Genomic DNA, 24,865 nt, shown 5'->3' with positions numbered 1-24,865 from the left:
TTGGTGCATTATTATCCTGTATATAAGCCTAAATCAACCAATTTGATTATTTTGTCTGGCTACATATTTTTTAAGACTCTTGCCTGTATTAAAGATTAACTGCAAATGCCCACATCAAATCCTTATTTCCCAAAATGCTCACAAGTCCAAGTGTGGAATCCTGATAGAAACTGAATGTGCTAGAAAAAAGCCATAGCACAGCTTTCTGATGGCTGAGGGAGACCAGCAGGCTGGAGGAGCCACATGCTCCTTGGCTACCTAATGATTTCGGAGAGTGGGTATATCTGTCAGCTGTTAAAGACAAAAATTTTTGGGATTGCTTTATAAACCAAAGATTATCCAAAGAGAGTGATCTCCCTCAAGGCAGCAAAGGTCCTTTTCTTTCATGTTTTGCTAGTAACCTCAAAGAGGACAACTAATAAAGTGAAACCTTGCTTCCATTAACAGGGAATTTAAAGGACAGGTGGATAAAGACTTCAAGAGCTGATGCCACAACAGTAAGTGGTATAAACAGATGCTGATCCTCTAGGCTGGCGTTGCTTCCTGAAAATATGCTTTCCCCTTAATGCCTATGGTCAGAAAGGGATATTTTAGTCAGAAGAGATCTTAATTCTCTCTTTCTCAACTTCTTTACATGATAGAACCTCAACAGCACATGGACTGAGGAAGAAATGTGTTATGTGGAGCATCCTACTTAGTTCCATTTTTAGTCTTTTCTGTAACTTTGGAGTCTCTGTGTTTGTGAGCAGGGGGAGACATGGCCACACACTGCCCTGGATGTCATGTTTCTGAGGGTTTTGGGCATTGCAGAAAAAAACCCACCTTACTTCATATTCACTATGTTGCTTAACTTAAACACAGTATGAATGTTGCACATACTTTAAAAATAAATACAAAGTATATTTTGAAATTAAATACTTCATGTTAAATTTCTGAAACACAATATTTCAAGTTTTTCCTGAGTTTTCAAGTGTTTCTCCTCACAAAAGAAGCAATTCAGCCAAACCAAGTGAAATTCATAGAAGGTTCAGCTATGGGTGAAAAGAACTGCGACCACAGTTTCACTCATACCTAGAAAAATTCTCATCTGTGTTTCGCTGGAAATGACCCCTAGAAATTTTTAGAAATAAAGGCCCTCTTCACTGGCACTTAAAGTCACTGCAGACTGCCAGAGCAGAACCTTTCAGATTTAATGAAAGCACAGATAATGCCTGAAAGCTATTAAAGCATAAAAATGCACAACAAGGCATTCCCTTCCAGAAAGAGGAAAAGGGCTGCATTCAGAGCACCATAATTTCAGAGCAAATCGGCACAAATCAGAAAAAGGGCCTTCTATGCCCAGAACAATGATAGGTCCTCCTTTAACAAAGGTGACATGGCTAAGAGGCCACAGGCGGCAGCCCAGAGGAGATTTTCTGCCTTACTCACAGGACATTTGCAGCAACAGTGGAAGTTCCCAGGGGAAAACCTCTCTTGTTTTGGGAAGTGAAGGTTACCAGCCAGTCTGAAAAATCACTCTGCCTGAACTTGTTTGCATCCACAAGTGATCCCAGCCTACACTTACCTTCTTCCTTTGGAGACTGTATGCTCATTTCTAATGCTGGTGCCATGAAATACTTTTCTTATGTTTTCAATTATGTTTTCATCAATATAGCTGTAGTCATGCTCTTCTTCCTCATCCTCTTCTGCCTCACAGTTTCTTGCTAGGCCTGAAAAATCAGCAAAAAATAACTCTAAGGAAATGGAAGACTCTGCCCTTGGTCTGGAGAAGAAAAATTGTACAATTCAAAAAGACAACCATAAAAGCAAAGAAAACAATGTTCTCTTCACTTTCATATTTTTCAGAGATCCTAAATGACTTGCTCAATTTCCTAAACAGTATCTGTGACTGAACAAGAATGAAAATGAGCTGAGCACTTCACAAGAGAGTCTTCACTCAAGAATTCCTATTTCAGTTTTTGCATAGGCATGTATTTCTAAGTTGACCACTCCCTGCTATCTATGCATGAATAACTTTAAAGTTTATTGAGAAGTTTAGCTGGTGTAATCACTAACAGATAAAAGCAGGCAGATAAAATTATCTGATCATATTAAGAGAAGAGCAGTCCACCTCCCATGAGTTGCATGTACCATCCTTGCCACAGATGCACTCCCATGCTTTTGTGTTTCATTGCCTGACAAGAGGAGCCCTGCAGCTAGGGAACCACGGTGTTGCCTTGGGATTTCCTGGAGCCAGAACCCCCCAGTTGCTTCTTATTTTGAAGGTGATATAGCAGAGACACGGAGTTGAGAATGGCATGAGGTTAAAATGAAAGGTTTTGAAGTGCATTTCTTTACGTCCACCTAGACTGGCCTGAAGCATCACTGAGGACAAACCTTTCAGAAAACAGCAGTGTTTTCCCACGAGATCAGAGATCCTCACTGGAGGCCTCTTAGTGGCTCCACTGCTGTGGTGGGCTCTACTCTGCATCTGGGAACTGTAACAACTTCACTTTGCAGGTCACAAAGGCTCTGGCTGCTGCCAAGAGGCCCCAGGGTCTCATCCCCTGCTTGGGTTATCCACCACTTCCCTGAGGCTAGAGGAAGCTCTGCAAGATGTGTGGGACCACTGAACTCATGGAACTAAACTCCGTAAGGATCGGTCCATGAGTGCCCCATTTCACCTTCAGAACCAGCCCATCCCTTAGCCCAGCCTGTGGTGGCAATATGACCAACCAGAGCTGAGATGATGGTGGTGATATCATCACAGACCCCTGCCAAGGCAAATCATCCTTACAGTTTATCAGGAAGTCTCATAGGTCATGGAGCTGAGAGGATACTGTGTTTTTAAAGCCAAAACTTTCACTTGAAATTGCAAACCAGTGTGCAATACTGTTGTGGGTACAGCTGTTCCTGGTTGATTCCTTTTCTAGAGCACAACCTGAAACAACATACATAGTGTGCTATCTGACCTCCCAGCAAGCCATGTTTGTCAAACAGGTTTTTCTTTATGAAACAAAACTTCTCAAATAAGAATTCTCCCAACCTTACGCTTTCAACCACTGTGTGCCCCTTCAACAAGAGAATAACTCTGTAATTTTCCAGCAGTCTCCAAATCCCACTTGTGCTCCTCCTGAGACTCTCCATGACTGAGAGAGTCAGTCAGTCTGACTGAGACTGAAAACTGGGTAATAGTAATTTCTTTCTGAAAGTGTGATCCTTTCCTTTATAGGTTTTCTAAGGCTGGAAATAAATACAAGGTTAATCAAGTATCTGTCTGGCTACACCAGTGCAGAGTTTATCACAGACCTATATCGCCATGAGTCCCCCACAGCTGAATTAGCAAAGTATTTCCAGATCTAGGCATCAAAAGGAAAAAGAATCCCAAAACAAAACCCCAAACATATGATTAGAAATGCACGGAATATCTCACATGTGGCCACTATCTTGTTAATAAACATTTCTGGGTTTGTAGTTCATTTGCAATTTGGCTGGGCTTGATATCAGTAAAAGCAAACTAATGAATAAAACAGGCACTGAAAGAATCAGCTAATCCCTGTGATTCAGTGAGGGAAATATTGTTTGTGCACTTAGACTTGCTAATACGGATATAAGGTACAGATTGCTCATGGATGGCATAGCCAGGCTTTCTTCTTTCCCAAACACATGTAAACAAATTGATACACTTCTAAGCAAGACAGCTCAAGGAGAAAGAATGTTGATGTCATCAGGCCAGACTAAATCACAGTCAGTCCCAAACCTGTTCAAAGTTCCTTTTGAAATAAATATATTTACACTTCAATAAAGCATTAAGCAATTAATGAGACAAGCTGAACTGTCCAAGGGGGATTCTGAACCCTGAAATCAATGCAATTTTCTTCTCTGTTTGAAAAAATGACCTATTAGCCTCAACACTGAATTACCGAATGAGATAGACCATCTCAGTCTGCCAAGGAAACAAGGCTTATGTCATTGTGCTGTCCATCCATCCATCAATCTCCTCAGTACTTTTACAAGTTTATTTCTGCCAATTTCAGTCAGATTTGAAAAGGGGACAGAAGTCTCACAGTGGTTACTAAAGCTAGAGCTGAATTAGTTCTTCTATTGAAAGAGAAGCATGCAGAACACAGCTGTTATCCACTCCATTTGGCAGCAGACGGCGGGATAAATCAGTGTGTGCATATTGGTTGGCCACTCAACACACACATAGCTCCAGACCTGCTCTTTTTCTTTTGATAGGAGCCCTGCAAGGAGAGTTTTGGTTATTATCAGGAAAGACAGAGAGGAATAGGGGACAACAGTCCTGAATACTTATTAAATAAAATTTCATTAATTCTGCTCTTCCTGGAACAATTTGTATAATTATATTTGCCTTTATAGTGGAAGGCTGGTGCTCTGCAGACTAAAAATTTCCATTAATGTCACTTGTATCCTTGAGTGAGTAGGATATATTGTGTTTTTCTCAGAATATGCTTGCTGTTTTTCACAAATTTCAAGGTAAGAAATGGTTGTCATAAGTCTCCATTTTGCCCTTCTTCAAAAGGTAGGCAACAGAAATGACCCAACTCATCAAGACCCTTGCTTGAAAGAGACAAGAGCTAGAGGCCCCAACTCATGTACGTGTACAACTCCGCACACCTGAATGCCTCTAGCCATGTGACCATAACATAGTTTTATAGCTATGGTAAATATTTCAGATCAGTTTTAACTCTGCATAAATTAACACTCAATCACACAGCATTTATTGTTTATTTATGCCTAACTTGAAAAAAGTAGTTGTGAAATATTCTGCATAATGATGTTATGAACTCAACATGGTAGCAGCACCACATCCTTATTTCTGCAATCACTTAAGTGAAAATGCACAGAACCAAAGGTATATGCATAAACCAAGCATTTTTTATGAGCAGCAGCATTTTATCTGCTGTGAGCCTGGTTCTGATGCTCCTCAGTGCTAATGAGAACTAATTCCTTAGGGAGTGCTGCTGAAAGCCGATCAGTGTTAGAAGAATCAGAGCCCATAAAACTAATGGACTGTTCCTTGAGCTGATATCCATCAACCATTATTTCATGTGATGATGTAGCATATCTTTAAAAACTGTTATGTGCCACAATCAAAATATTTCACATAAACTGTAGGGTTGCATTTAATGTGTGGGTAATATTTATCTTCCTCTGGAATCTCCTAAACTAATTTTTGGAAAATATTAGTCTGAATTCCTTTAAAAGAATCTTAAATTTCCTGAAATAGACAGCTGATGTTTTTCACTGTCCTTTTACTTTAAAATGTTTTTCTTTGTCAGTTTTTTTTCTGGTCTGTTTTGCTGGTTTTATTGAACTTTTTGAGACCTAGTTTCCACCGTTTCACTACTGCCTCATATAAAGTAAATCCCCAGTGTAACAACAGCTCTTGCAGAGAGAAATGGTTGCCACAAGTTTTAAACAGTCTCATATTTCTTGCCTCATCATAAGTTCCTGCAAGAGGATGCAGAGTGGGGCTCAGGGCACCATCAGAGACGTTCAAGTGCTGCTCTGCACAGGACTGGGGGAGCAGAGCCAGCAGCACTGCCAGAGAGTGGGAAAGGGCACTCACATGAATCAAACCTTTGGTTTAACTGCATATTATGCTGTCATACCTCCTCCTTGTAACGCCTAAGCTCCTGCCTGAAATCTCTGAGTATTACTGCAATTAAAATAAGTTATATCTAATAAACCAGTGAAATTAGAGGGATTCAGAGCCTATGCTTTCTTCTCCCTGCTGTAAAACAAGTTAGAGTTTGGTTGAGAGTAAACCTGATTGAAAACATTTTAATATCATTTCCTAAAGTGTACTCACATCCTATAAAATGGTATGATCTCCATATTTTAAGTAATTTTCTTGCCTTTTTTTTAAACTTACCTCAGAAGATGTATCAGCCAAGGATAAATTCTCTGCTTACAGATGAAAACACAAAAAGGTTTTTGTTTTTTATTTTATTTTAAAGAAAATTACAAGACCATGTGAGCCAAAGAATCTAATATCATTATTTCCCTAATCAAAGACCAAGCTGAGTGGGAAGTTGGAGGGAGTTGTCACACACACATACAGAAAAGGATTCCTAATTCATATTGTTTATTCCCATGCACCTAGTTCAGAACACTAGTACAAAATCCCTGTGACATCATCAAAAAAACCCAGCTTTTATTTTTTTAATAATTCATAATTCTACATTTTGATTTAAGTTTTTGGGGTTATTATGTTTAATTCTATTTAATATTTGTTTTAGAGCACAGTGCCATAGTCAAAGTATTGTCTTCACTAATAGGACAGCAAGCTACTGGGGCAGAAGTTTCTTAAACCATCTTTGAAAATTTAGTAGACATATGTGCATCCTAAAGCACAAATGGAAGGCCCAATCCTCTTTTTTTTTTCTCCAGCCCACTAGCCTCCTAAATCAAGTGCCTAAAGACAGAATATATAAATACCTTCTCTAAAATATCATGACATGAATGAAAAAAATCAGCATAAACACTGTTTTGTTGCAGACTGTAACTATTCCAGAAACCTATGCCATGAACAAGATTATGTAATGTTCTAGAAACTCCACTTAGAATAAATTTCAAGGATAAAGAAAAACCGATGCAGCAGATTTCTGATGAGAGTTATTATCCTGCAGATATTGCTACCATTTTTAATTAATTCAACCTTAGTCAAATATAAGAAAATAAGATAATATCTTCAGTGGCCTATTCAGGTTTAATTGCAACAGAAGAAGAAGGTTCCATTTCTTAGAAACAAAGATAATAAATCCTATCTTTATTAACATGAACTCTGTACAGAAAGACAACAGAGGCTTTAAAATGGAGGAAAAAACGTTTTTCTTTTCAGAACTATCTGGCCTTTGGTAAGAAATAGAAATTGTTTCTGTAACTATGGGGGTTTTTTAGAGTACAGATTCAACATCCTTATTAGGAATTTGAAACAGGTTGGTGCTTTGGAGGGTGGCTTAACATTCATCAGTAGAAGTTTAAAGATTAGTCAGTGAATGGTGCATTTCCTCCCACTCAAAACCTACAGGAGTGTGTCTGTGTTATTAGTCTTGACATATTTTCTAATCCATTATCTTTTGAATTAGCAGAGCAGAGTACACCCTCTGAAACAGGCAAGCTTGCTGCTTGCAGCAGTGGACTCATGGGGATTCCTTGGCTGGCCAGGAAGAACTGTTCCATAATCTAATCTGCTCTCCTGTATAATTCTGCAATTATCTTTTAATCAAGCCAAATAATTTTGGACTATACTAACTTAGAACTTTCAGGAAAAACTTTAGCTTTGATTTGTGTATGTCAGAGTACAATCCAGAGTACTATCACTGTTCTTTGGACTGGATCACATCTGCCTAGCTCAAACTCACACTATACTCCAATTTGGACAGAATTGGTAAAGGGATATACTCCAAGGCAATTAAATAAGAAGCAATTTCCTAGTCTTGCAAAAGAAGTGTAATTATGATACTACTTCATGATTTTCAGTGTGCATACTGAGAGAGGTACTAGGAGCTTGCTTGGAATCCTCAGTAACAAAAGCTATCCTGTATCTGATGTTCCATGATTAGCCTAAGCCAAAAGAGTGAATAGGATGAACTTCAAATTAACTAATTACAATTTTAATGAGAAATGAGCCAGGAGACCTGTGACTGATGGATTTTTGAATCAGATACATGGCTAAGAAATCAGATGCTTGGGAAGATTTAGTGCTGTAAATGTTTGCAGTACCAGTCATGCAAGCATTCAGCAGTCCTAACACCATTTTTTTCTCTAATATTCTTGGCCAAACACCCAAAGCTACTTGCAAAGCATGGGTCTCCAGCCATAAATTCATGGAATAACACAGGAAAAAATAAACCTGACTGATAGCTAAAGTTTAAAAAAATATGTCTTCTAGAAACAGGAGGAGTTAAGTCATCAGTCTACCATGACTAATGATGGTCTCAACCAGAAGAAAAGTAAACTCTGCTTTCTCTGAAGGGATGTCACAGCAAATATTAGGATCTTGATGCAATGAGTGCCAAAGGAAATAGAACAAGAACAATAAAGAAAAAATACTTTCAAACCTGAAAAAGGCCCTAGAAAAAGCATTCTTCTCAATTAGATTTTTTCAGAATTAAGAGCAAGTGAAGAATTGGCTAAGAAAAACAGAATTGTGCTAGAAGCTGAAAAATCACAATAAAAATCAAATGCTTTTGGAGATTATAAAGAAGGGTTATCAATGATATATAAATAAGGCTTAATGGGGTGGACAAAAGACTAATGCTATTACCTCTAGATGAATAAAGAGAGAGAAGGCAGACAGACTTCAAGCAGGGCAGATGGGACAGTCAGTAATATTGCAGCATTTCACCATGGTGCTGAAACACGTTCAGCAGAAGGTCCAAACCTGGAACTGTTGCAAAAAGTCCAAGTCTGTTTTCTGGTGTCCAGAACCACAAACTGCATGAGTTAACAAGCAGCATTAAGGAGAAGGAAGAAATCTTGCTGGTACCAGAGGCAGCTGGCTGCCCAGGGACAAGTGAAGAGTCCCCTGAGAGTTTCTGAGTCAGGATTTAATGGAGAAGCCAATATGAGTGATGCTGTGGGTGCCTGCTACAGACACAGTGATTTATTAATGGAGCACTCGACGAGAGTGAGCTTCCTTTAGTAAGTTTGCAATGGGAAGAGCAGCTGAGATGGTTGTGCTGCCATCCAAAAGGACCTGAGCAGGTGGGAGAACTGGGCAGAGAGGGCTTCCATGAAGTCCAGTGAAAGAAAATGCAAGGCCTGGGAAGGAATGACTAGAAAGCAGCTTCGCCCAGGAAAATGTTGGGGTCCTGGAAGACAAACTGACCATGCTCCAGCAAGGTGTCCTTGTGGCAAAGTGGTCCAACACCCCCTGGGCTGCATTAGGCAAAGTGGTGCCAGCAGAAATCCTTGTCCCCCTGGTCAACACTGGTGAGAGTACACCTAGAATGTTGGGTCCAGATCTGGGCTCCCAGTACAAGAGGGACATGGATGTTCTGGAGCAAGTCCAGCAGAGGGTCATGAAGGCGATCAAGTGCCTGAAGCATCTGAAATAGAAGGAGAGGCTGAGAGGGCTGAGGCTGTTCAGCCTGGTGAAGAGAAGGCTCAGGGAAGATGTTATCACTGGGCATCAGTGCCTGCTGGGAAGATAGGAAGAAGATGGAGACAGACACTTCCAAGAGATGTCCAGATACAAAAGAAACACAAGCAGAAACAAATACCTTCACAGTAGAAAAATGGAAAGACCAAGTGACCTCCCAGTCCTGTTATTGAGCTGAAGCTTTAGTAAGAGTGGCTCCATACTGCTTTTCTCAGCCAATGGAGCTCAGCTTAGAAACTGCTGTACAATTCCTGCAACAGGCACAGGAAGTGACTCTATGACTTCATTTTTTGCACAAACTGAGAAGCTGAGTTCAGAAAAATATTTGAAGACTCTTCACCATAAAGGCTTTGAGACTTTAGCCTGTGTCATGTTTCTTGTCTGTGAGGAGTCTAGGCCAATAGAGTTAAGCATCTATTCAAGCACTGACTTTTGTGCTTGTGAATAAACCAGTCCTCAGCATAAATTTTATGTCTGCCTTCTTTCTCAAAGAGGTACTGGTCACATTTTCTTCAGGTGTGTTCCCTCTTCTTCCCATGTCTGCCTCACCCCACAAAGAGTAACCCAGGCAAATGATCCAATTAATCCCTGTAGCATGGACAATGGTTTTCAAAGTCAAGTCTCAGTGATTTACAGGAAGTGCCCTTAACAAAAAATGAGTACCACATTAACTTATGTTGGTATTCCTTTTTTTTTTGTGCGGTTCAAACTGAGGATACTGTCCTTTGTACCTGCTGGCATGTAAGCTTCACCATTTACCCCTATAAAATGTAATCAAATCAATTAACAGTGACAAAAAAAAAAAAGGACTGAAAATAGATTTTTCAAAGCCACAAAATAACAAATCTGGAATTTTATTTAAAAGCTGCCAGATAGCAAAATATTGCTCTGGTTTTGGCTGGTGCAGAATTAATTGTATTCACAAGTACAGGGCAGATTTGGATTCGTGCTGAACACAGGCTTGATAATATGGAGATTTTTTTTTATGTGCAAGGGCATTTTTTATGGGCAGAGCTTACACAGAGCCAAGGGCTTTTCTGCTTCTCATACTGCCATGGCTGGCAAGGGAAGTTGGAGTTTGGGACAGGTGACCCAAACTGACCAAAGGGATAGGAGGAGGAAAGGGGAGACATTTGGAGTGATGGAGTTTGTCTTCCCAAATCACTGTTACATGAGATGAGGCCCTGCTGTCCTGGAGATGGCTGAACACCTGCCTGCCCATGGGAAGCTGTGAATTAATTCCTTGTTTTTCTTTGTTTGTGTGAGTGGCTTTTGCTTCCCCGCCTTTATCTCAACCCACAAGTTTTCTGGTTTTTTCCCTTCCAATTCTCCCCCCCATCCTCCTGGTGGGGAGCAAGCAAGCAGCTGTGTGAGGCTTGGTTGCTGACAGGGGTTAAACCATGTCACATTCAATAATCAGTCCCCAAATAATCAATTTCCACAGCAATAAGGATTAGTGTATATTCAACATGGCACTCTAATTCTTCTCCAGAAAATTGGTTTATGTAGCTTTTAGAAGTTTCAATACACATAGTTTCAAATAGACAATTCTTTTTAAGAGTCTTACACACTGAATGTCAAGAAAAAAAAGAGAAATTTTATAAGAAGTTCTTCTATTTATATCAATTATCAGTTTAACAAATGCTGTGAGGATGAATACTCGTGCTTTAGTCTTTGAACTGTTCCAGTGTTGTAATTAATGTGATTTTTTCATATTTCAAATATAACCTCTGACCAAGAGATTAATGAAATATTTTTTTAAAATAAGTTGAAATACATAAAATAAATTTGGATTTGTCCTCTTATGATCTAGCTTTTCAACTTCAGTATGGTTCATTTCTGAAAAATGAAAAACTTAAAAGATAAGTAGAAAAACTAGCCATCTATCAAAATTATGGGAAACACAAAAAATAGAGAAAAATTTAAAAACAATTATTAGTCAAGTATTATTTTGTTCAAAATACAAAAATATGAGTTGAAGGCATCTCTATATCTTTAATGTAAATGGCTTTCTCATCTTAAAACACTTTGGAATTGGTATTTTTTTAATAACAGCTTATGTGTAAGTGTCACAGTAAAGCAAAAGGACAGCACATGTTTTCCAGTTGTCTGTTCCTAAAAACCACTGAATATTCATGCTGCAGTGTCAGACAGAGTTTAATACCATGCTGCTGCTGAGAGCTTGGATGAATTTGCTTTAAGGCATTTATGGAGGAAGAACAGAAAGGTTCCCTTTTCATCCCTCTTTGACTAAGCCACAGATTCCAAGTGAAATCACACAAGATACTCCCGTCTGACAAATTTTCATTAGGGCTGAGGTTAAGCTTTGTTATATTAATAGCTCAAACCATAAAGCTTTACTGACCTTTAGTTACAGTGGTTTCCACTAGTGTAGCTTTCCCAGTCATGTCCTTATTCTCACAATGCACCAAATCATTTTGACAACTAACTTGCAATTCCAAAACAGCAGTATCTTGATCTGAGCATAATTTCCTGGTGGTGTCTACGTAGAAATTCTGAAATTAGATGGAATAGTACATTAACTTTCCATGTAAATTGTTATTCCAAACTGATGTGACATGCAAGAGCAATATTCCTTGGGTTATTTCTGTGAGTTTTAACTACAGATTTTTCTGTTTGTCAAAGTCATCGATGACATTTACCACAGAGCTTGTCTTTCAGGCATGTATATAACAAAATAACATGACCAGGAGGCACTCTAGGTGAAGAGATTACCTCTAAAACACATCTCCGGTCTTTCTTTTCCTTTTTACTTTTTGGCTATATGGTGTCACACAAGCAAAAGGAGATTTATGTATCCCTTTTGGTTGATTCAGATTACTTTCTGATTAACTATTTTTATTCTATCGATTGTTCATTTAATGTGTTCTGTTGCATATTACATCACAAACTCATATTAATTCTGACATTTCAATTACATTTACCCAGTAGCATTCACAGCATAGTATAGTTAGATGATGGGAACATACAATTATGGCATTATTAATTATAATTTTATTACACTGGAAAAAGTAAGTTAGATGGCTGTAATATTTGCACCCCTTGAAATTCAAGCTTCACACACACCTTTCCATAATTATGTTGTTTTATTTTTAATTTTGAGGTATTTATATCTTTCAGTCAAATACATATTTTTAGCTGTGTAAGTAACAGTAAATTGAAAGTGTCAAAAATATATCTTTGGTGAAGCTCTACAGTATCTGTGGTGTAGGTACAGACCAATTGCAATCATTATACCAGAGTATATATTTTAGGAAATAATCAGTATGGATTTTCCATTCAAAATCAAATGCAGATTTTTTCCTTAGCAATGACAAAGCCCATCCTATTCAGAGAGATAAGGTCAAGCTGGTAAATCTGACAGTAGCTACACAGTAACAGGATCTGATCTTTTCAGAATCAACCCACAATTTGCGAAGGCGCAACACAAGCCCACATTTTACAACAACTTGCCCTTTTTGAAAAAAGATATCAGCTAGCAACAAAAGAAGTCACTGGGAATCAAAATAGAAAATTTGGAAGAGTATATTAAGAAAACACATGAGGATGAAATCTATAAAACATAGGGATGATTTTGCCCAGTGGGTGGGTCACAACACTGCAGTGCTGTGGGTCACAAATAGAATACCCTTATTTTTCAATTAGAGAAATCTCTGGTACTTTTTTCCTTTTTTTAAAAAACACCCCGCAGGATCAATCTACAGGAGTCAGTTGAGTTGCAGTATTCAATGCATGTTTGTGCTCTACAGGCTGTACAAGGCTGAGGAGTGCTTGCCTTGGTCCCAAAAGAACCTCTGAGACCCAGCGAAGCTGTAAGCACTGCTGTAATTCACAAAATACTCAGGGCACGTAAAAAAGAAATTCAGCTGAGAAATACTTTGCCAAGAGGACAGAAATGTCAGAAGAAATTCTTCACAGCAGAAGGTTTAACTTTCTTTCACCAGGAGGGCATGGCCTTTCTTTCATCTCCTTTTCTTGATCTTCAGCACCTAAACATGCCTGAATGCCCCACCTGCTTGTTGCCAGACTGTCCCAATTATATGAACACTCATTTTATAAGCAGTTCTTGAGAAATGTCCACCTTCTGCTTGGGGAAAATAAATGCCTAAATAACCATGTTTCAGAGCTGCCACTAAACTAGTCCCATCCTTGGTATCAGTCATACCTCTTTATCAAAAATTAAAGGTCTTGGGAAGGGTAGGGTAACTATTATTCATAGGCAGATTATTCCTGTGTTCCAGTTGTTTGGCATACTTAGCACACAGAAAGATTTCACTTAATGGTCAGCTTTCAGGGAAGGATGGAACCTTAATTTAAACTGTAGACATAAAAATGGTATTTTTTTTTTAAAGTGAATTCTCTTATTTTCTACTCAGCTCCTTACTTACGCTATTAATACTAGCAATCAATGTGATGTATGAGTATGTTGAGTTTATTTATTTTTCATTGCCTTAACTAATTAAAAACAGGCCTTGATATCAAAATAGAAAGATAGACTCATTAAGAAAAATGTATCTGGAATTTGTGCTAATCTTATAATTCATCAGCAAAACCACATGCTGTGAAAAAATAGTTACCTGGGGCACCTTGTAAATAAATTAAAATATGCAAAACTAAAACATTTAAAAACAAATAGGATTACAGAAAATGAACTGTCACATCACTTTATGCTGAAATCTGATAGCATTTTAACATGCTTAATAGCACTATAGATAGTAATTATACTAGAGACCAACAAAGATGAGTTGCTTTTTAAACACTATGTAACAGAGAAGTTTTACAGCTTTCTTTCAAATACCTGGTAAACTTAAAGCGCAGAATTTCTATCTAGGCAGAGTCATTGTTCCACTAATTTAAAGAAGTCAGGATATCAGCCATGATTTTCAATAGTTACTGCCAGAAAAAAAAATTAATTCAATTAAAAACTCATAATCTGAGCTGCAGTCATTTGTTATAAAAGACTACTCATGAGGAAACCCCAAATCTCAGCATTTGGAAAATAAACCAAACATCTAGAGGTGCATGAACTAAAAATTTTACAGCAATGACTAAGAATTTCCCATTACATCTTCAAGTTTGCTTGTGGTCCAGGAACAACTCAGGAGTCAAAGCATAAATCTGTAAAGGTAAATGTGTCTAAATACACACAGTCCTTCTCAGGAAAAAGGAGGTGCTACATCAAACAGGATAAACACAAAAAAGTGTGAGAGCTGAGGTGAGAACTAAAGGGCTGGAGATGCATCATTTTAGTAAGAACAGAAGTGTCAGAATTCAGCAGAAGCTGTAAATGAGTGCAGTGTTTGTCAGAGGTGCACAAACTGAAAACACTGCAGAGGCAAACTGAGTTTCAGGGCAAGGGGTTTGAATTAGTTTCCCTTTTCCCCTTGATCACCTGAAGAGTTTAATACACTGCATCTCTGAGTGTGTGTGTGTGCATGGGCTCTCTTCTGCAAGCAAGGCTTCCCTCTGCTTGTTTGCTCCAGAAGCTGTGAAATCTGACAATAGTTCTTATCAGTGGCACTGGCCAAATAGTGATGTTTTCCCCATCTACAGCCACAGTTGCACAAAACCTGTCCCCAAAATGCTGATATGCCCTGCAACATAAGTGTTTGCTCTCATCTTTCTCTCACAGCTCCAAGCTGGGTTCTCCTCCAACTTAAAAAATTTGGGTTATCAACAATTGTATCTATGTAAATATTTTTTCATTATGGTGTCAAATTGTTTTTTAAACTCATTTACATTTCTGTTATCAGTATCATGTGGCAACGAGTTCCAGAGTTTATTTCTGCTCTAAAATTTACTCTGGGTTGTGAGGTTTCTTTTTACTGCCCTAACTTTTAATTTTATTAATTTTCTCCTGTCATTCAGATTTTTACTGGTTTTTTTGAGTCACCTCTTCTTTAGGTAGAAGAGTTTCTGGTCTTTAATCTTTCCCCTTCCAGGAGTTAAATTGTAACTCATAATGCACTGACTCTGGAAATTCCTACTCCTTTGCAAGATGCAAACCAAAAATACTGAAGGCAATTCCTATCCCACACAGGCTTCAGACAGAAGTATTTGGTCACAAATTTTCAATCAGCCTATAAAATAGCACAGAAGTTCTTTAAAAAGACACCCCAAAACCCCAACCAACCAACCAAAAAAAAAAAAAAACCACCAAAAAACCCACAAAACCCAACAATAACAAAACCATAAAACAAACAAATAATAACCCCCACACTCTTCTAACTCTGGAGGCATCCAGCAAAATTATTGTAACCACTGAGATAAAAAAGAAGAAGGAGAAGCTCTTAGAGCAAGTAAGGAAAAGGACTTTTAAATCTAGTTACAAAAAAAAGAAAATAATTCATGTTCATAATACACATTATTGTTTGGTTACCTTTTTTTTTAAGGAAAAAACACCTCAACAGCATCTAGAACATTCACTGTAAAGAAGGAAACATTTGTTTAAAGTACAAAAAAAAATTTGGAAGCAAATATGAAACCAATAGCTGTCATAATCTCTGAATATGTGGTGAGAGATATCGTGCCATAAACCAATCTGAGAAAATTATGCTTTCCAGACTGAAAGTCAAGCTGTTAGGTGATTACAAATGACTCAAGTGAAGAGGAGTACTCAGTTGCTGGAGCAATCAGTGCTGGACATGGCACTACACCTTTGGAGTACATTATTACAAGTCACCCATGCTGATAGATACAGAACATAAACCTTTTACTGCAATCTTTAAAAACAACTTGGAGTGGCAGTATTTACAGCCATCAAAAACCCAAGCCAAAACGCCAGATACATATTTATTGCTTTGGCATTAACTGCATGGTTATATTTATCTCTAAAATGCTTAATTGCTGCATGCACCTTTCCACCTGAAGAAAAAGATATATACATAGAATGAAAGTGTGATGAATGATTTCACTGTCCAAACACAGACAAAAAAGACAATTTATCCCCACAAGCTGCGTATGACAGTTCTGTAAGAGAGTGGCGCAGCACTCTATTCACCAGGAAGCCCAACCCAGGCTGGATGAAGTTTTAGTTTTAAATTATTTGCAGAGTATTTCAAGGAAATTGTGAGAGAGGGTGGTAGAGAGAGACGTATCAGTATTCATAGTTGCTGATTTATAAAGAAGACTTCATGAGCTTCAGAACCTACAGAATTACAACCTACCTATATAATTTTCCTCCCATAGTCATTATATCTGCATGACTTTATGCAGGGACAGTTTGAAACTACAATGGGTCAGAAAATAGTCACAGATTTTGTTTCCCATGTAGTATCAGCCAGAGTAAATGCTATCATATTCAGAGCCTTAGACCATCCTGAGCCACAGATCTGAATCACTTTTAGGTTGGAAGAACACACGTTGGAGTACATTCTGGAGTAACTGCACTGGTCAGATTTACACCAATGCTCATCATCAGGTGATCCCCCCTCTATTCCACTCTGGTGGAACCCCACCCAGAGTACTGCATCTAACTCTGGGGCACACAACATAAGAAGAACATTAATCTGCTGGAGTGGGTCCAGAGGAGGGCCACAAACACGATCTGGAGCACATTTCCTATGAAAACAGGCTGAGAGGACTGGGGTTGTTCAGCCTGAAGAAGAGAAGGCCCTGGGAACACCTTCTGGCAGCTTTCCAGTGCCTAAAGGGAGCTTTCAGTAAAGAAGACGAGGGGTTCTTTATCAGGTAGCATAGTGATAGGACAAGGGGAGTGGTTTTAAGCTGAAAGTCGGTAGGTTTAGATTAGAATTTAGGAAGAAATTATTTTCTGTGAGGGTGTGAGGCAGTGGCACAGGTTGCCCAGGGAAATTGCGGGTGCCTCATCCCTGGAAGTGTTTGAGGCCAGGCTGGATGGGGCTTTGAGCAACCTGGTCCAAGGGAAGGTGTCACAGCCCATGGCAGGGGGTTGGAACTAGCTGATCTTCAAGGCCCCTTCCAACCCAAACCATTCTATGATTCTATGAAAATATATTTCACCTACTGTCTGACTAGAAGTCTGAATGGGTGCTCTTACCTAACAGATGAGGAACAGAAATTTGAATAATGGGTGCACACACAAGGGAACTGCTGACGTGTCTCAAAATCTGTATTATTATGGCAGACAATTAAGATTGATTTATTCCACTTGAAAAGAAACAATTACCTTTGGATTATTATTCACTTGTATCCCAAGGTAGCCTTTCTGTATGATCTATAGGTAAGCCAGCTTACCTTGCATATCAAGGTAATTTTTGCAAGGGCACAGTGTACCCATAGCAAAGGGTACTGACAAGGGTCTATGATTTTGCAGCAAAGTATTTTAACAGTCTTTCCCATTGCACTGATTCCAGTACATGGTATCAAGTCTTCATTTTCCACAGTCCATTGGAGTGCGGAAAAGGAGAAGAGCTAGTTAGAAGATACTTCAGAAAGGCCATGGGCAATAAAGAGGGTCCTCATTTAGTCTTATTAATATACAGGATGAGAGCACTTTGGAGAATTATTATTTGCCTGCAGGACTCATAAGGTACTATAAACTGCAGATTAACAATTTTGAGAAAGAAGGGGTCAAGGTTATATAATTTCAAAGACAGAAGCAAAATTGTATTAATCTATGAGTTATTGTCTGCCTAAAAGAGGAAAAAAACACATGATAAAATTAAGTTTGTGATCCAGATTCAGGTGCTTAATAAATTTCTTCCTCACAAGGTATTTCCTCTACATATCAAAAATATCACAATTAATTTGACTTTCATTGTCAGTAGTCTGGGTTTTATCATAGAATCATAGAATAGTTTGGGCTGGAAAAGACCTTAAGGACCATCTAATTCCACCCACAATGCCATGGGCAGGGACACCTTCCACTGGACCAGGTTGGTCCTGGTTCTTTTCCCAAAGGTTAAAAAGGAGAAAAATATATATAAAAAAATCTTTCTTGGTTGTAGGCTAATGCTACTATAGGCACATTTTAAGGGTTCAAGCACTGCATTTAAACTCTTATGTTTTCCTAATAGTAGGGACAGGATTAGTTAATCCCTGTTCAGGATTTGTGTAAGAATACCTGGATTTAAAACCAAAACAAACCAGAGCAGAAAGCCGTGTTCCAGCCAGATCCATTCCGACAAAAACAAAAGAAAATAATGTGCCAGGCCGATTGCTCTTGACGAAACCAGCGGCACCGCGCCGTGCCCGACGAGGCAATTTGTCTGTGAGCTGGGACAACCGATGACATAGAAGGAATGACACAAAAACCCACGACAAAAGGAGTAAGTGGGAAGCAGGCGGCGGGCACCGCTAGGGGGCTCCGCATCCCGGCGCATCCCGGCGCATCCCGGCGCATCCCGGCGCATCCCCGGCGCTCGGCCGAGCGCTCCCCGCGGAACGCGCTGCCGGCACCGCGGCTCAGCCGTGAAACCGGACAGCCTGACATCCCAACTCTCCGCCGACAAAGACTTCTTCTGGTCCACCCCTCGCCCCCCGTTTGAAACGACACACAATAAATTTCTGTGGGGCTGCGGAGAGAGAAAATGAGCAGATTTGATGATTTTTTGGGATGCTATGTAGTGAAACGTTAAGATCTTGTAATTTAACAGGTTGCGGTTTAATAATTGCAGTGGGGGTGGCAGGGAATAAAAAAACAGAGGGGGAAAAAGGAATCCAGCTGATAGAATGACCTTTAAAAAGGGCTGTTGTATGTGAACAGTGCATGCTTTCTTAGAAAATTTTGTGAGGGTTTTAAGGAGGTAAGGAAATACAGCCACTCTTCACTGACAGTTCCCACAGTTCAGGTAAATTTTCTGCAGCAAATGGAAACCAAATAAGTTGCATTATGTAATCAATAAAAAAACCACACTAGAGTGTATTTCTATTGCATTCTACAGAAATTCTTTGCTTGCTATGAAAATTCAGTCCCAAGATTTTAGTTCTCAATCCAATGGCTTTCATGTACTCATTCACTACTCACAGTGTTTGTTTAATCATTTGTTGAATGAGATCTTTTTCTACCCCCCAGATTTTCCCAGAATAGTACTGATTGTGTCTCAAGAGACTTTAGAATTAAGTTTTGCTACCAAAGATCTTTTATATCTCTGGGTAACTGAAGCTGTCAGTTCCTTTTTCCCAGATATTTTCCCCCTGTTCTCTCTGTGTACAAGCAAAAGAGAACAGAAAATGATGTTGGGCACCCTTGAGTGGCCTGGGATAAGGCAATGCTGTATTAGCCAGCACAAAATCACCAGGCTTACACCTTGGGCTTAGTGTTAGAAACCAAAAAGGCTATTTAAAAATCTTTTAGTAATAGTTCAAATGCAAAATACAGAGCTGCATAATGCTCTCCCAGCTCCATCTCTTCCCTCTTCTCTCCCTGCTTAATACATAAAGGGGGCAGTGCTTGATCCCCAGTGCCTCAGAGCAGAGAATAGTTTTCTCATCTTTACTATAATGTGGATGATAATATCACAATTATTTTTGCAGTGATGTCTTTATGTTGAGGTTTGGCTTTTTTCTGAGTACTTAGTCTTAAACAGCACTTTGTCTCTTCAACACACCATGCAGTGAAAGAAAAGTATTATTTTCTGCATTTTACATGTTGATAAGGCAAAATGTACTCTTTTCCACATTGCTTCAAAAAGTGAGGTGAGATGCCACCAGCTGTCACCCTTCTACACACCCTGAGCTCTTCACCAGCCTGCTTTCCCTGCCATCAGGCCCAGAAATTGCAGCCACACTTGTGAGCTCTCAGCTGAAAAAAATTAGGCTAGGGCTGTTTCAGGTTGGGCAATGAAAGTTAGTATCAGCTTGTGGAAATCCTGGTTTCCATGGCACTCACAACAGTCTTGAAGGGAAGCAAGAAAAGGATCCCATAGTTTCATAGTGAGTCTAATGCTTTACCCCAAGGCTGGCTTTGCTTTTCTCCTGGGCTACCCACCCACTAAACAGTGAAGTTCTTGGGAGGAAAAAGGTATACACCTGGAGACCTAAATTAATGAGGTGTACCTCTGTATTACAAATGCACCTCACCTTGGCAAATGGAACTGCTTGTTTGTTCAAAGACTATGAAATGTTGTATTTTGTGCTATCACCACTTAAGCAGAAGATAAGGATTCTTTTCATTTGTCTTTAATGGAACATTAACTGCAAATATAATTACAAGGGACAGATAATTACCTGCAGGTTTGCCAAACTGCAGATGGAATACACTCAACAGACTGAAATCTGATGGCTGAAAATTATGTGAATGTACGTGCAGTTTAGTGTGTGGAAAATTTGAATTGAAACTAAAGGAAAAGAAGAATGAAATTTCCTGTAACTCCTGACACAGGACTCCAAGGGAGGTAGCCCACCCTGCACTGTTGTTCCAGCTGTCTCTCCCTCAGTCCTCAGATCTTGTCTGCCCCTGAATATTTAAATAATGTCCACACTGGTTCAGGTCAAAATACATCTCACAGAATATTTTTGCTTCACCATTGCCTTAAGCAGACACCAAGGAAGAGTAAGAACAGAGCAAGTCAGGATCTGTTACACCCAAATACACTCTCAGCCTCTTACTATTTTCAGCTCAGGGAATTTCCTGAGTTTGACGTGGTTTGTGTCTTAGTAACACTCAAAGGGTGTCTCTTCCAAGTATTTGTCCAGTCTCCCCTTGAACTCCTGATCTGCTTCCAGCCTTGTTCTGACTCCCCTCATTCTGAATGTATCCTGCCCATTTCCTCTAATTGTGGTCCTGCAGAGACTGGGGGTGAGGTGGGGGTGGAGAAGAGCGGGGGAGTGAAATTTTAAAAATAAATTCCTTTCATGTTCTTACTGCTGTGCTGGCCTTCCTAGCATGAGTCTGCAAGTCCAGCTGCAGAACTCACCCTCTACTTCCTCTTCCTGCTAGACAGGAATCCCTCTGTGCAGCAGACATCAGCCTGGGGAAAGCAGCAGGACACTGAGTTGGTAGGAATTAAATACTTCACACTGGATTCAGTCCTCAGACCCTGGGTGCAAATCTGCACTCACTCCCTGTAATTTGAAAGCATTATTCTGGATTTGCTCAGTCATGGCTGAACTCAGCATCAGGCTTCTTGTTTTTCAAAATCGTCTGGTTTCCAGGCCACAGCAGGGAATGTAACAGCAGGAGTGAAAAGAAAATGGGTTATTTTATTAGCGAAATGCATTGCTATTCTAACAGGTATTTCTGCAACGTTTCAATTCCTTCAAGAATTTTGCCTTCACACATACATACACACATATAAATGTACACAGAGATGTGAGTATATAAATATTTCAACTTGCCCACTAGAAATCAGCCTGTTTTTCAGAAAGAAACTATTCTGCTCCATTTTCCACTTCCCTTTTTATTCTTTATTCTCTGACATAATTTCAAAAAGTCCTGACAATTAATTCCCTTGCAGCTGTGCTGAACTGCACACCAGTGGTTAGCAAACCCAACCAAGTCACAGGGGTCTTTGGTTTGTTGGCAACACTGAATCACATCCTGTAAAGGATCTGGATTTTTCCTCATCAGAAAGGATGTTCACATCCTGATACTTTTGGCAAATTGGGAAGTACTCACCTGTCAGAAAAAAAAATCACTTCTGATTACAAATACCTACTAAAACTATTAAAAGAAGACTTTGGTCTGTTTCTGGTTGTTGGCATTTTAAATTTTGAATTTCCTCAATTCATTACAGGGAGCAAAAATTAAGGGAAAGAAAAGCTTTCAAAGCCATTTACTCCTGGGTATCAAAATGAAACTGTGTGATACCATGTGCCCGCTTCTGCCTGTGGCTCCCACCCTCCCCTGTACTGCCCTCCCTCCTAGGCACTGACTCCACTGGAGGTCTGAGTTCCCTCCCAGAGAGGCTGTAGCCCAATCAGCCCCAATACCAAGCTGTGAGGATGAGAACTGAATATCCCTCTGTGCTCATAACTGTTTTCCATTGCTTTTGTGGCATCCACTCCCTTTCCAGGTTCTCTCCTGAGAGCTGGCTTTGTTGGACAGGCCTGGCACTCCAACAGTGTTCAGAGCTATGCCTCAGTGGCATTTAAAAGGCCTTTTAAGCCTATTCAGAAGGAGTCAGCTGAGAAGAGAGGATCTCTACAAATCTCCACCCATTATTTCCTGGCTTACAAAAAAAAAAAAAAAAAAAAAAGGTAGCTAGAAAGTCAATCTAAGAAGCAGCATAGAGAACACTGATGGTGTTACTTTGCTCATATGCTAAGAAATGTCAAATAGCAGAAGAAGGCTCATATTCAGTAATTTTTCTTCATACTTAAGATACACCTTGGTTCTTAGTTCTACCATGCTGTAGATGACACTAAGAACTGCACCACCTTGAAAGTGGAGATTGCTCTTCCCCAGTTCATGTTCATTCATGTTCAGCATATGTCCAGCTTCATGAAACAGTGTCTGAACTTGGCAGGTAGTTTAATGCACTGAACCTGTCCTTTTATACCCCACACCCTGTTTAAAACTTTACAGAAAGACTCTTCATGCAGAAGACATTCCAAATTGTAAGTATCTGCATTTCCTAACCAAAATGATGAAGTAAATAATTCCCATACTGCATTTACACATTTACAGAACCCAAGAAGACATCCAGGTTGATGGGGCTTTAAGCACTGTTGCAGCTGACTAAAGCATTAAACAGCTGTTGGCATGGAGAGTTCTGCTGTGAAATTCTGCCCTCTTAGGGTATCCACATTTTCAGAGGGCTTTTTCACAATGACCACATATATATACCAGACAGAAGATTCTTTGAGCAAATGAATACTTGCTTGGCGGACAGCTCTTCAAACTTCTGACACAGGGCAAAGAGCTGTGTAGCTCCCATGATTTTCCTCAATAAGACTGCTTTGGTTTCATCAGTCCATTGAATAATGTTGGGGATTTAGGAAAGATTTTATTTCTGCAGCCTAAAATTTCCTCTCAGTCAGTCTTTGAGGCAAACTTAACTGTTCACTTCCTTGTCAGTCCAGCAGCCAGTCTTCAAAAACATAATGCTGTCTTCTCCTGATGTTTTGTGCTCAACATTCAGATGGTCAGCTGGGTCTTTTTTTCAGATGTGAATATTTTCTTCTCAGGACTTGGAAATTGAGATGACTCTAAATGAGTTCACAGAGGTTTTAGAAGAGATTATTCTTACATCAGTCTTATGCCAGTTTTGAGAGGTAATATTTGCAGTTCTATTAATTGCACAGGAAAGACAATTTTCTCACTCTTCCTAACAGTAAATAGCCCAAATATGCAGACTAAGCCTCCCCTCAACAACATGCATTACATGTCAGATTATCAGTAGTTGATTATGACCCATATTGCAGAGAAGTTTGCAAACAACATTGCAGGGTGCTCTCCCAGATCTACCAGCTTGGCTCTCATGCTTTGGCTCCAGAGAAAAAAGGCAAATGTGTCCAATCAAACTGGCAGCTTTGGCAACAGCAGGACTTTGTTCCTCAGCTGAAATGACTGCTGACCTCCAACCTTCTATAATTCCCTTCATCTGGTTTGCAAAATGAGGGCAGGCAGGAGAGGAAGAGGCTGGGCTCTTGGTTGCAGTGGCAGGAATTGGTCGTTGCCTCAGAAACTGCCTGGCTCTGCCAACCAGAAACAAAGGGCTTGGGGAAGAAAGACTCAGCAAGCTGGATGTGAGAAGACATTTCTCTCTCCAGAACTGTACTTTTCTGTGATTTTACCAAAACCACAGCTTGTTGAAGTAGAGTGCTGCATAGGGGCACAGCACTGAGCAGATGCAAAACGTTCCAGCTCTGGTACAACAAGGCTGCCTCCCAGCTGTGCCTCCAGCCAGCCACGAGCAGATCAGGAGTGCTGTAGATCATGCAAGCAAAGAGGCTTGTGGCAGAAGTGAGGTTGTCCCAGCTGAAACAAAATGGCAAACCTGCAATGAACCTGGACAAGCTGCAGAAAGATGAGGTGGCTGGTACTTGTTTCAAGCTGGTTGAAAAATGGCTTGTTGAGAGTTTAGTGAAAGCAACACAAATTCTCAAATTCATTTGGCTGATTTTGGCTGCTGGTGTCTTCTTGGCCCGGTGAGAAAGAGATTAATGCAATAACCAACAGAAATCAATCTGTTAAAATCAGTGTGCATCTTTGGGTGAGTACAGCTATGCACAGGTTTCATTGTTTACAGGAGCAGAGCCTCAGTGACCCACACATTCACACATACTGAAGTTTACTATGGTGAATAATCCCCTTTGGTAAGTGGAAAATCTCGCCATGGTCTTTTACAAGCCTAACAGCTGGCAAAGTCAGGACCTTGGAAACAATGTTTTCTACAGCAGTGTGTGTTTTCTGGCACAAAGGAAGATGAATAATTTGTCAGATATATAAATCTTGTATGTCTTAAACCAAAAGGTATTCAGGGAACACACTGTATGTTTCCACAGATGAGGACAGTGCTTAACATAATGTGGGTGCTACCAAAATTCAAATAAAAACCAAAGCAAATAAATTGACATCATTTATTTATTTGCTTCTTTGTGAATATATAAGACTGACAAGAAAAAAAGAATATACAGTTTGTTGTCATTAATTGTCTGGTTTAATAGTCTTTTATTTACTTAGGTGTAGAAAAATTCAGAACTAACAAATCCATCTATGTTTTCTGGGTTCCTGTGACATTTGAAAGCTTATAAAAATAATGCAGATCTCAGGTTAGTCTAACCCTCCAACACTTCAGCTTTTTAGATAACTAATAAGATCAACAGCCGGTGACACTGCATGTGACAATGGCTCTAGGGAGAAAATCT

The 24,865-nt window shown here is 39.6% G+C and overlaps 1 protein-coding gene across 1 annotated transcript in view; it reads right to left on the bottom strand.

The window, feature by feature from the left end:
* Positions 1-1,560: 1,560 nt before the first annotated feature.
* The window catches only part of THEMIS (thymocyte selection associated), a 71,009-nt gene continuing 47,704 nt past the window's right edge, over positions 1,561-24,865 (bottom strand). Inside the window, exons 5-6 of the mRNA XM_030946086.1 lie at positions 11,478-11,628; positions 1,561-1,709 (exon numbers count right to left, since the gene is read on the bottom strand). Coding sequence (XP_030801946.1) covers positions 1,561-1,709; positions 11,478-11,628 — 300 coding nt within the window. The remainder of the gene's footprint in view (positions 1,710-11,477; positions 11,629-24,865) is intronic.

Source organism: Camarhynchus parvulus, chromosome 3, assembly GCF_901933205.1.
Source record: "Camarhynchus parvulus chromosome 3, STF_HiC, whole genome shotgun sequence".
In the NCBI taxonomy this organism is placed as follows: Eukaryota; Metazoa; Chordata; class Aves; order Passeriformes; family Thraupidae; genus Camarhynchus; species Camarhynchus parvulus.
This window is presented reverse-complemented; position numbering and strand designations above follow the sequence as displayed.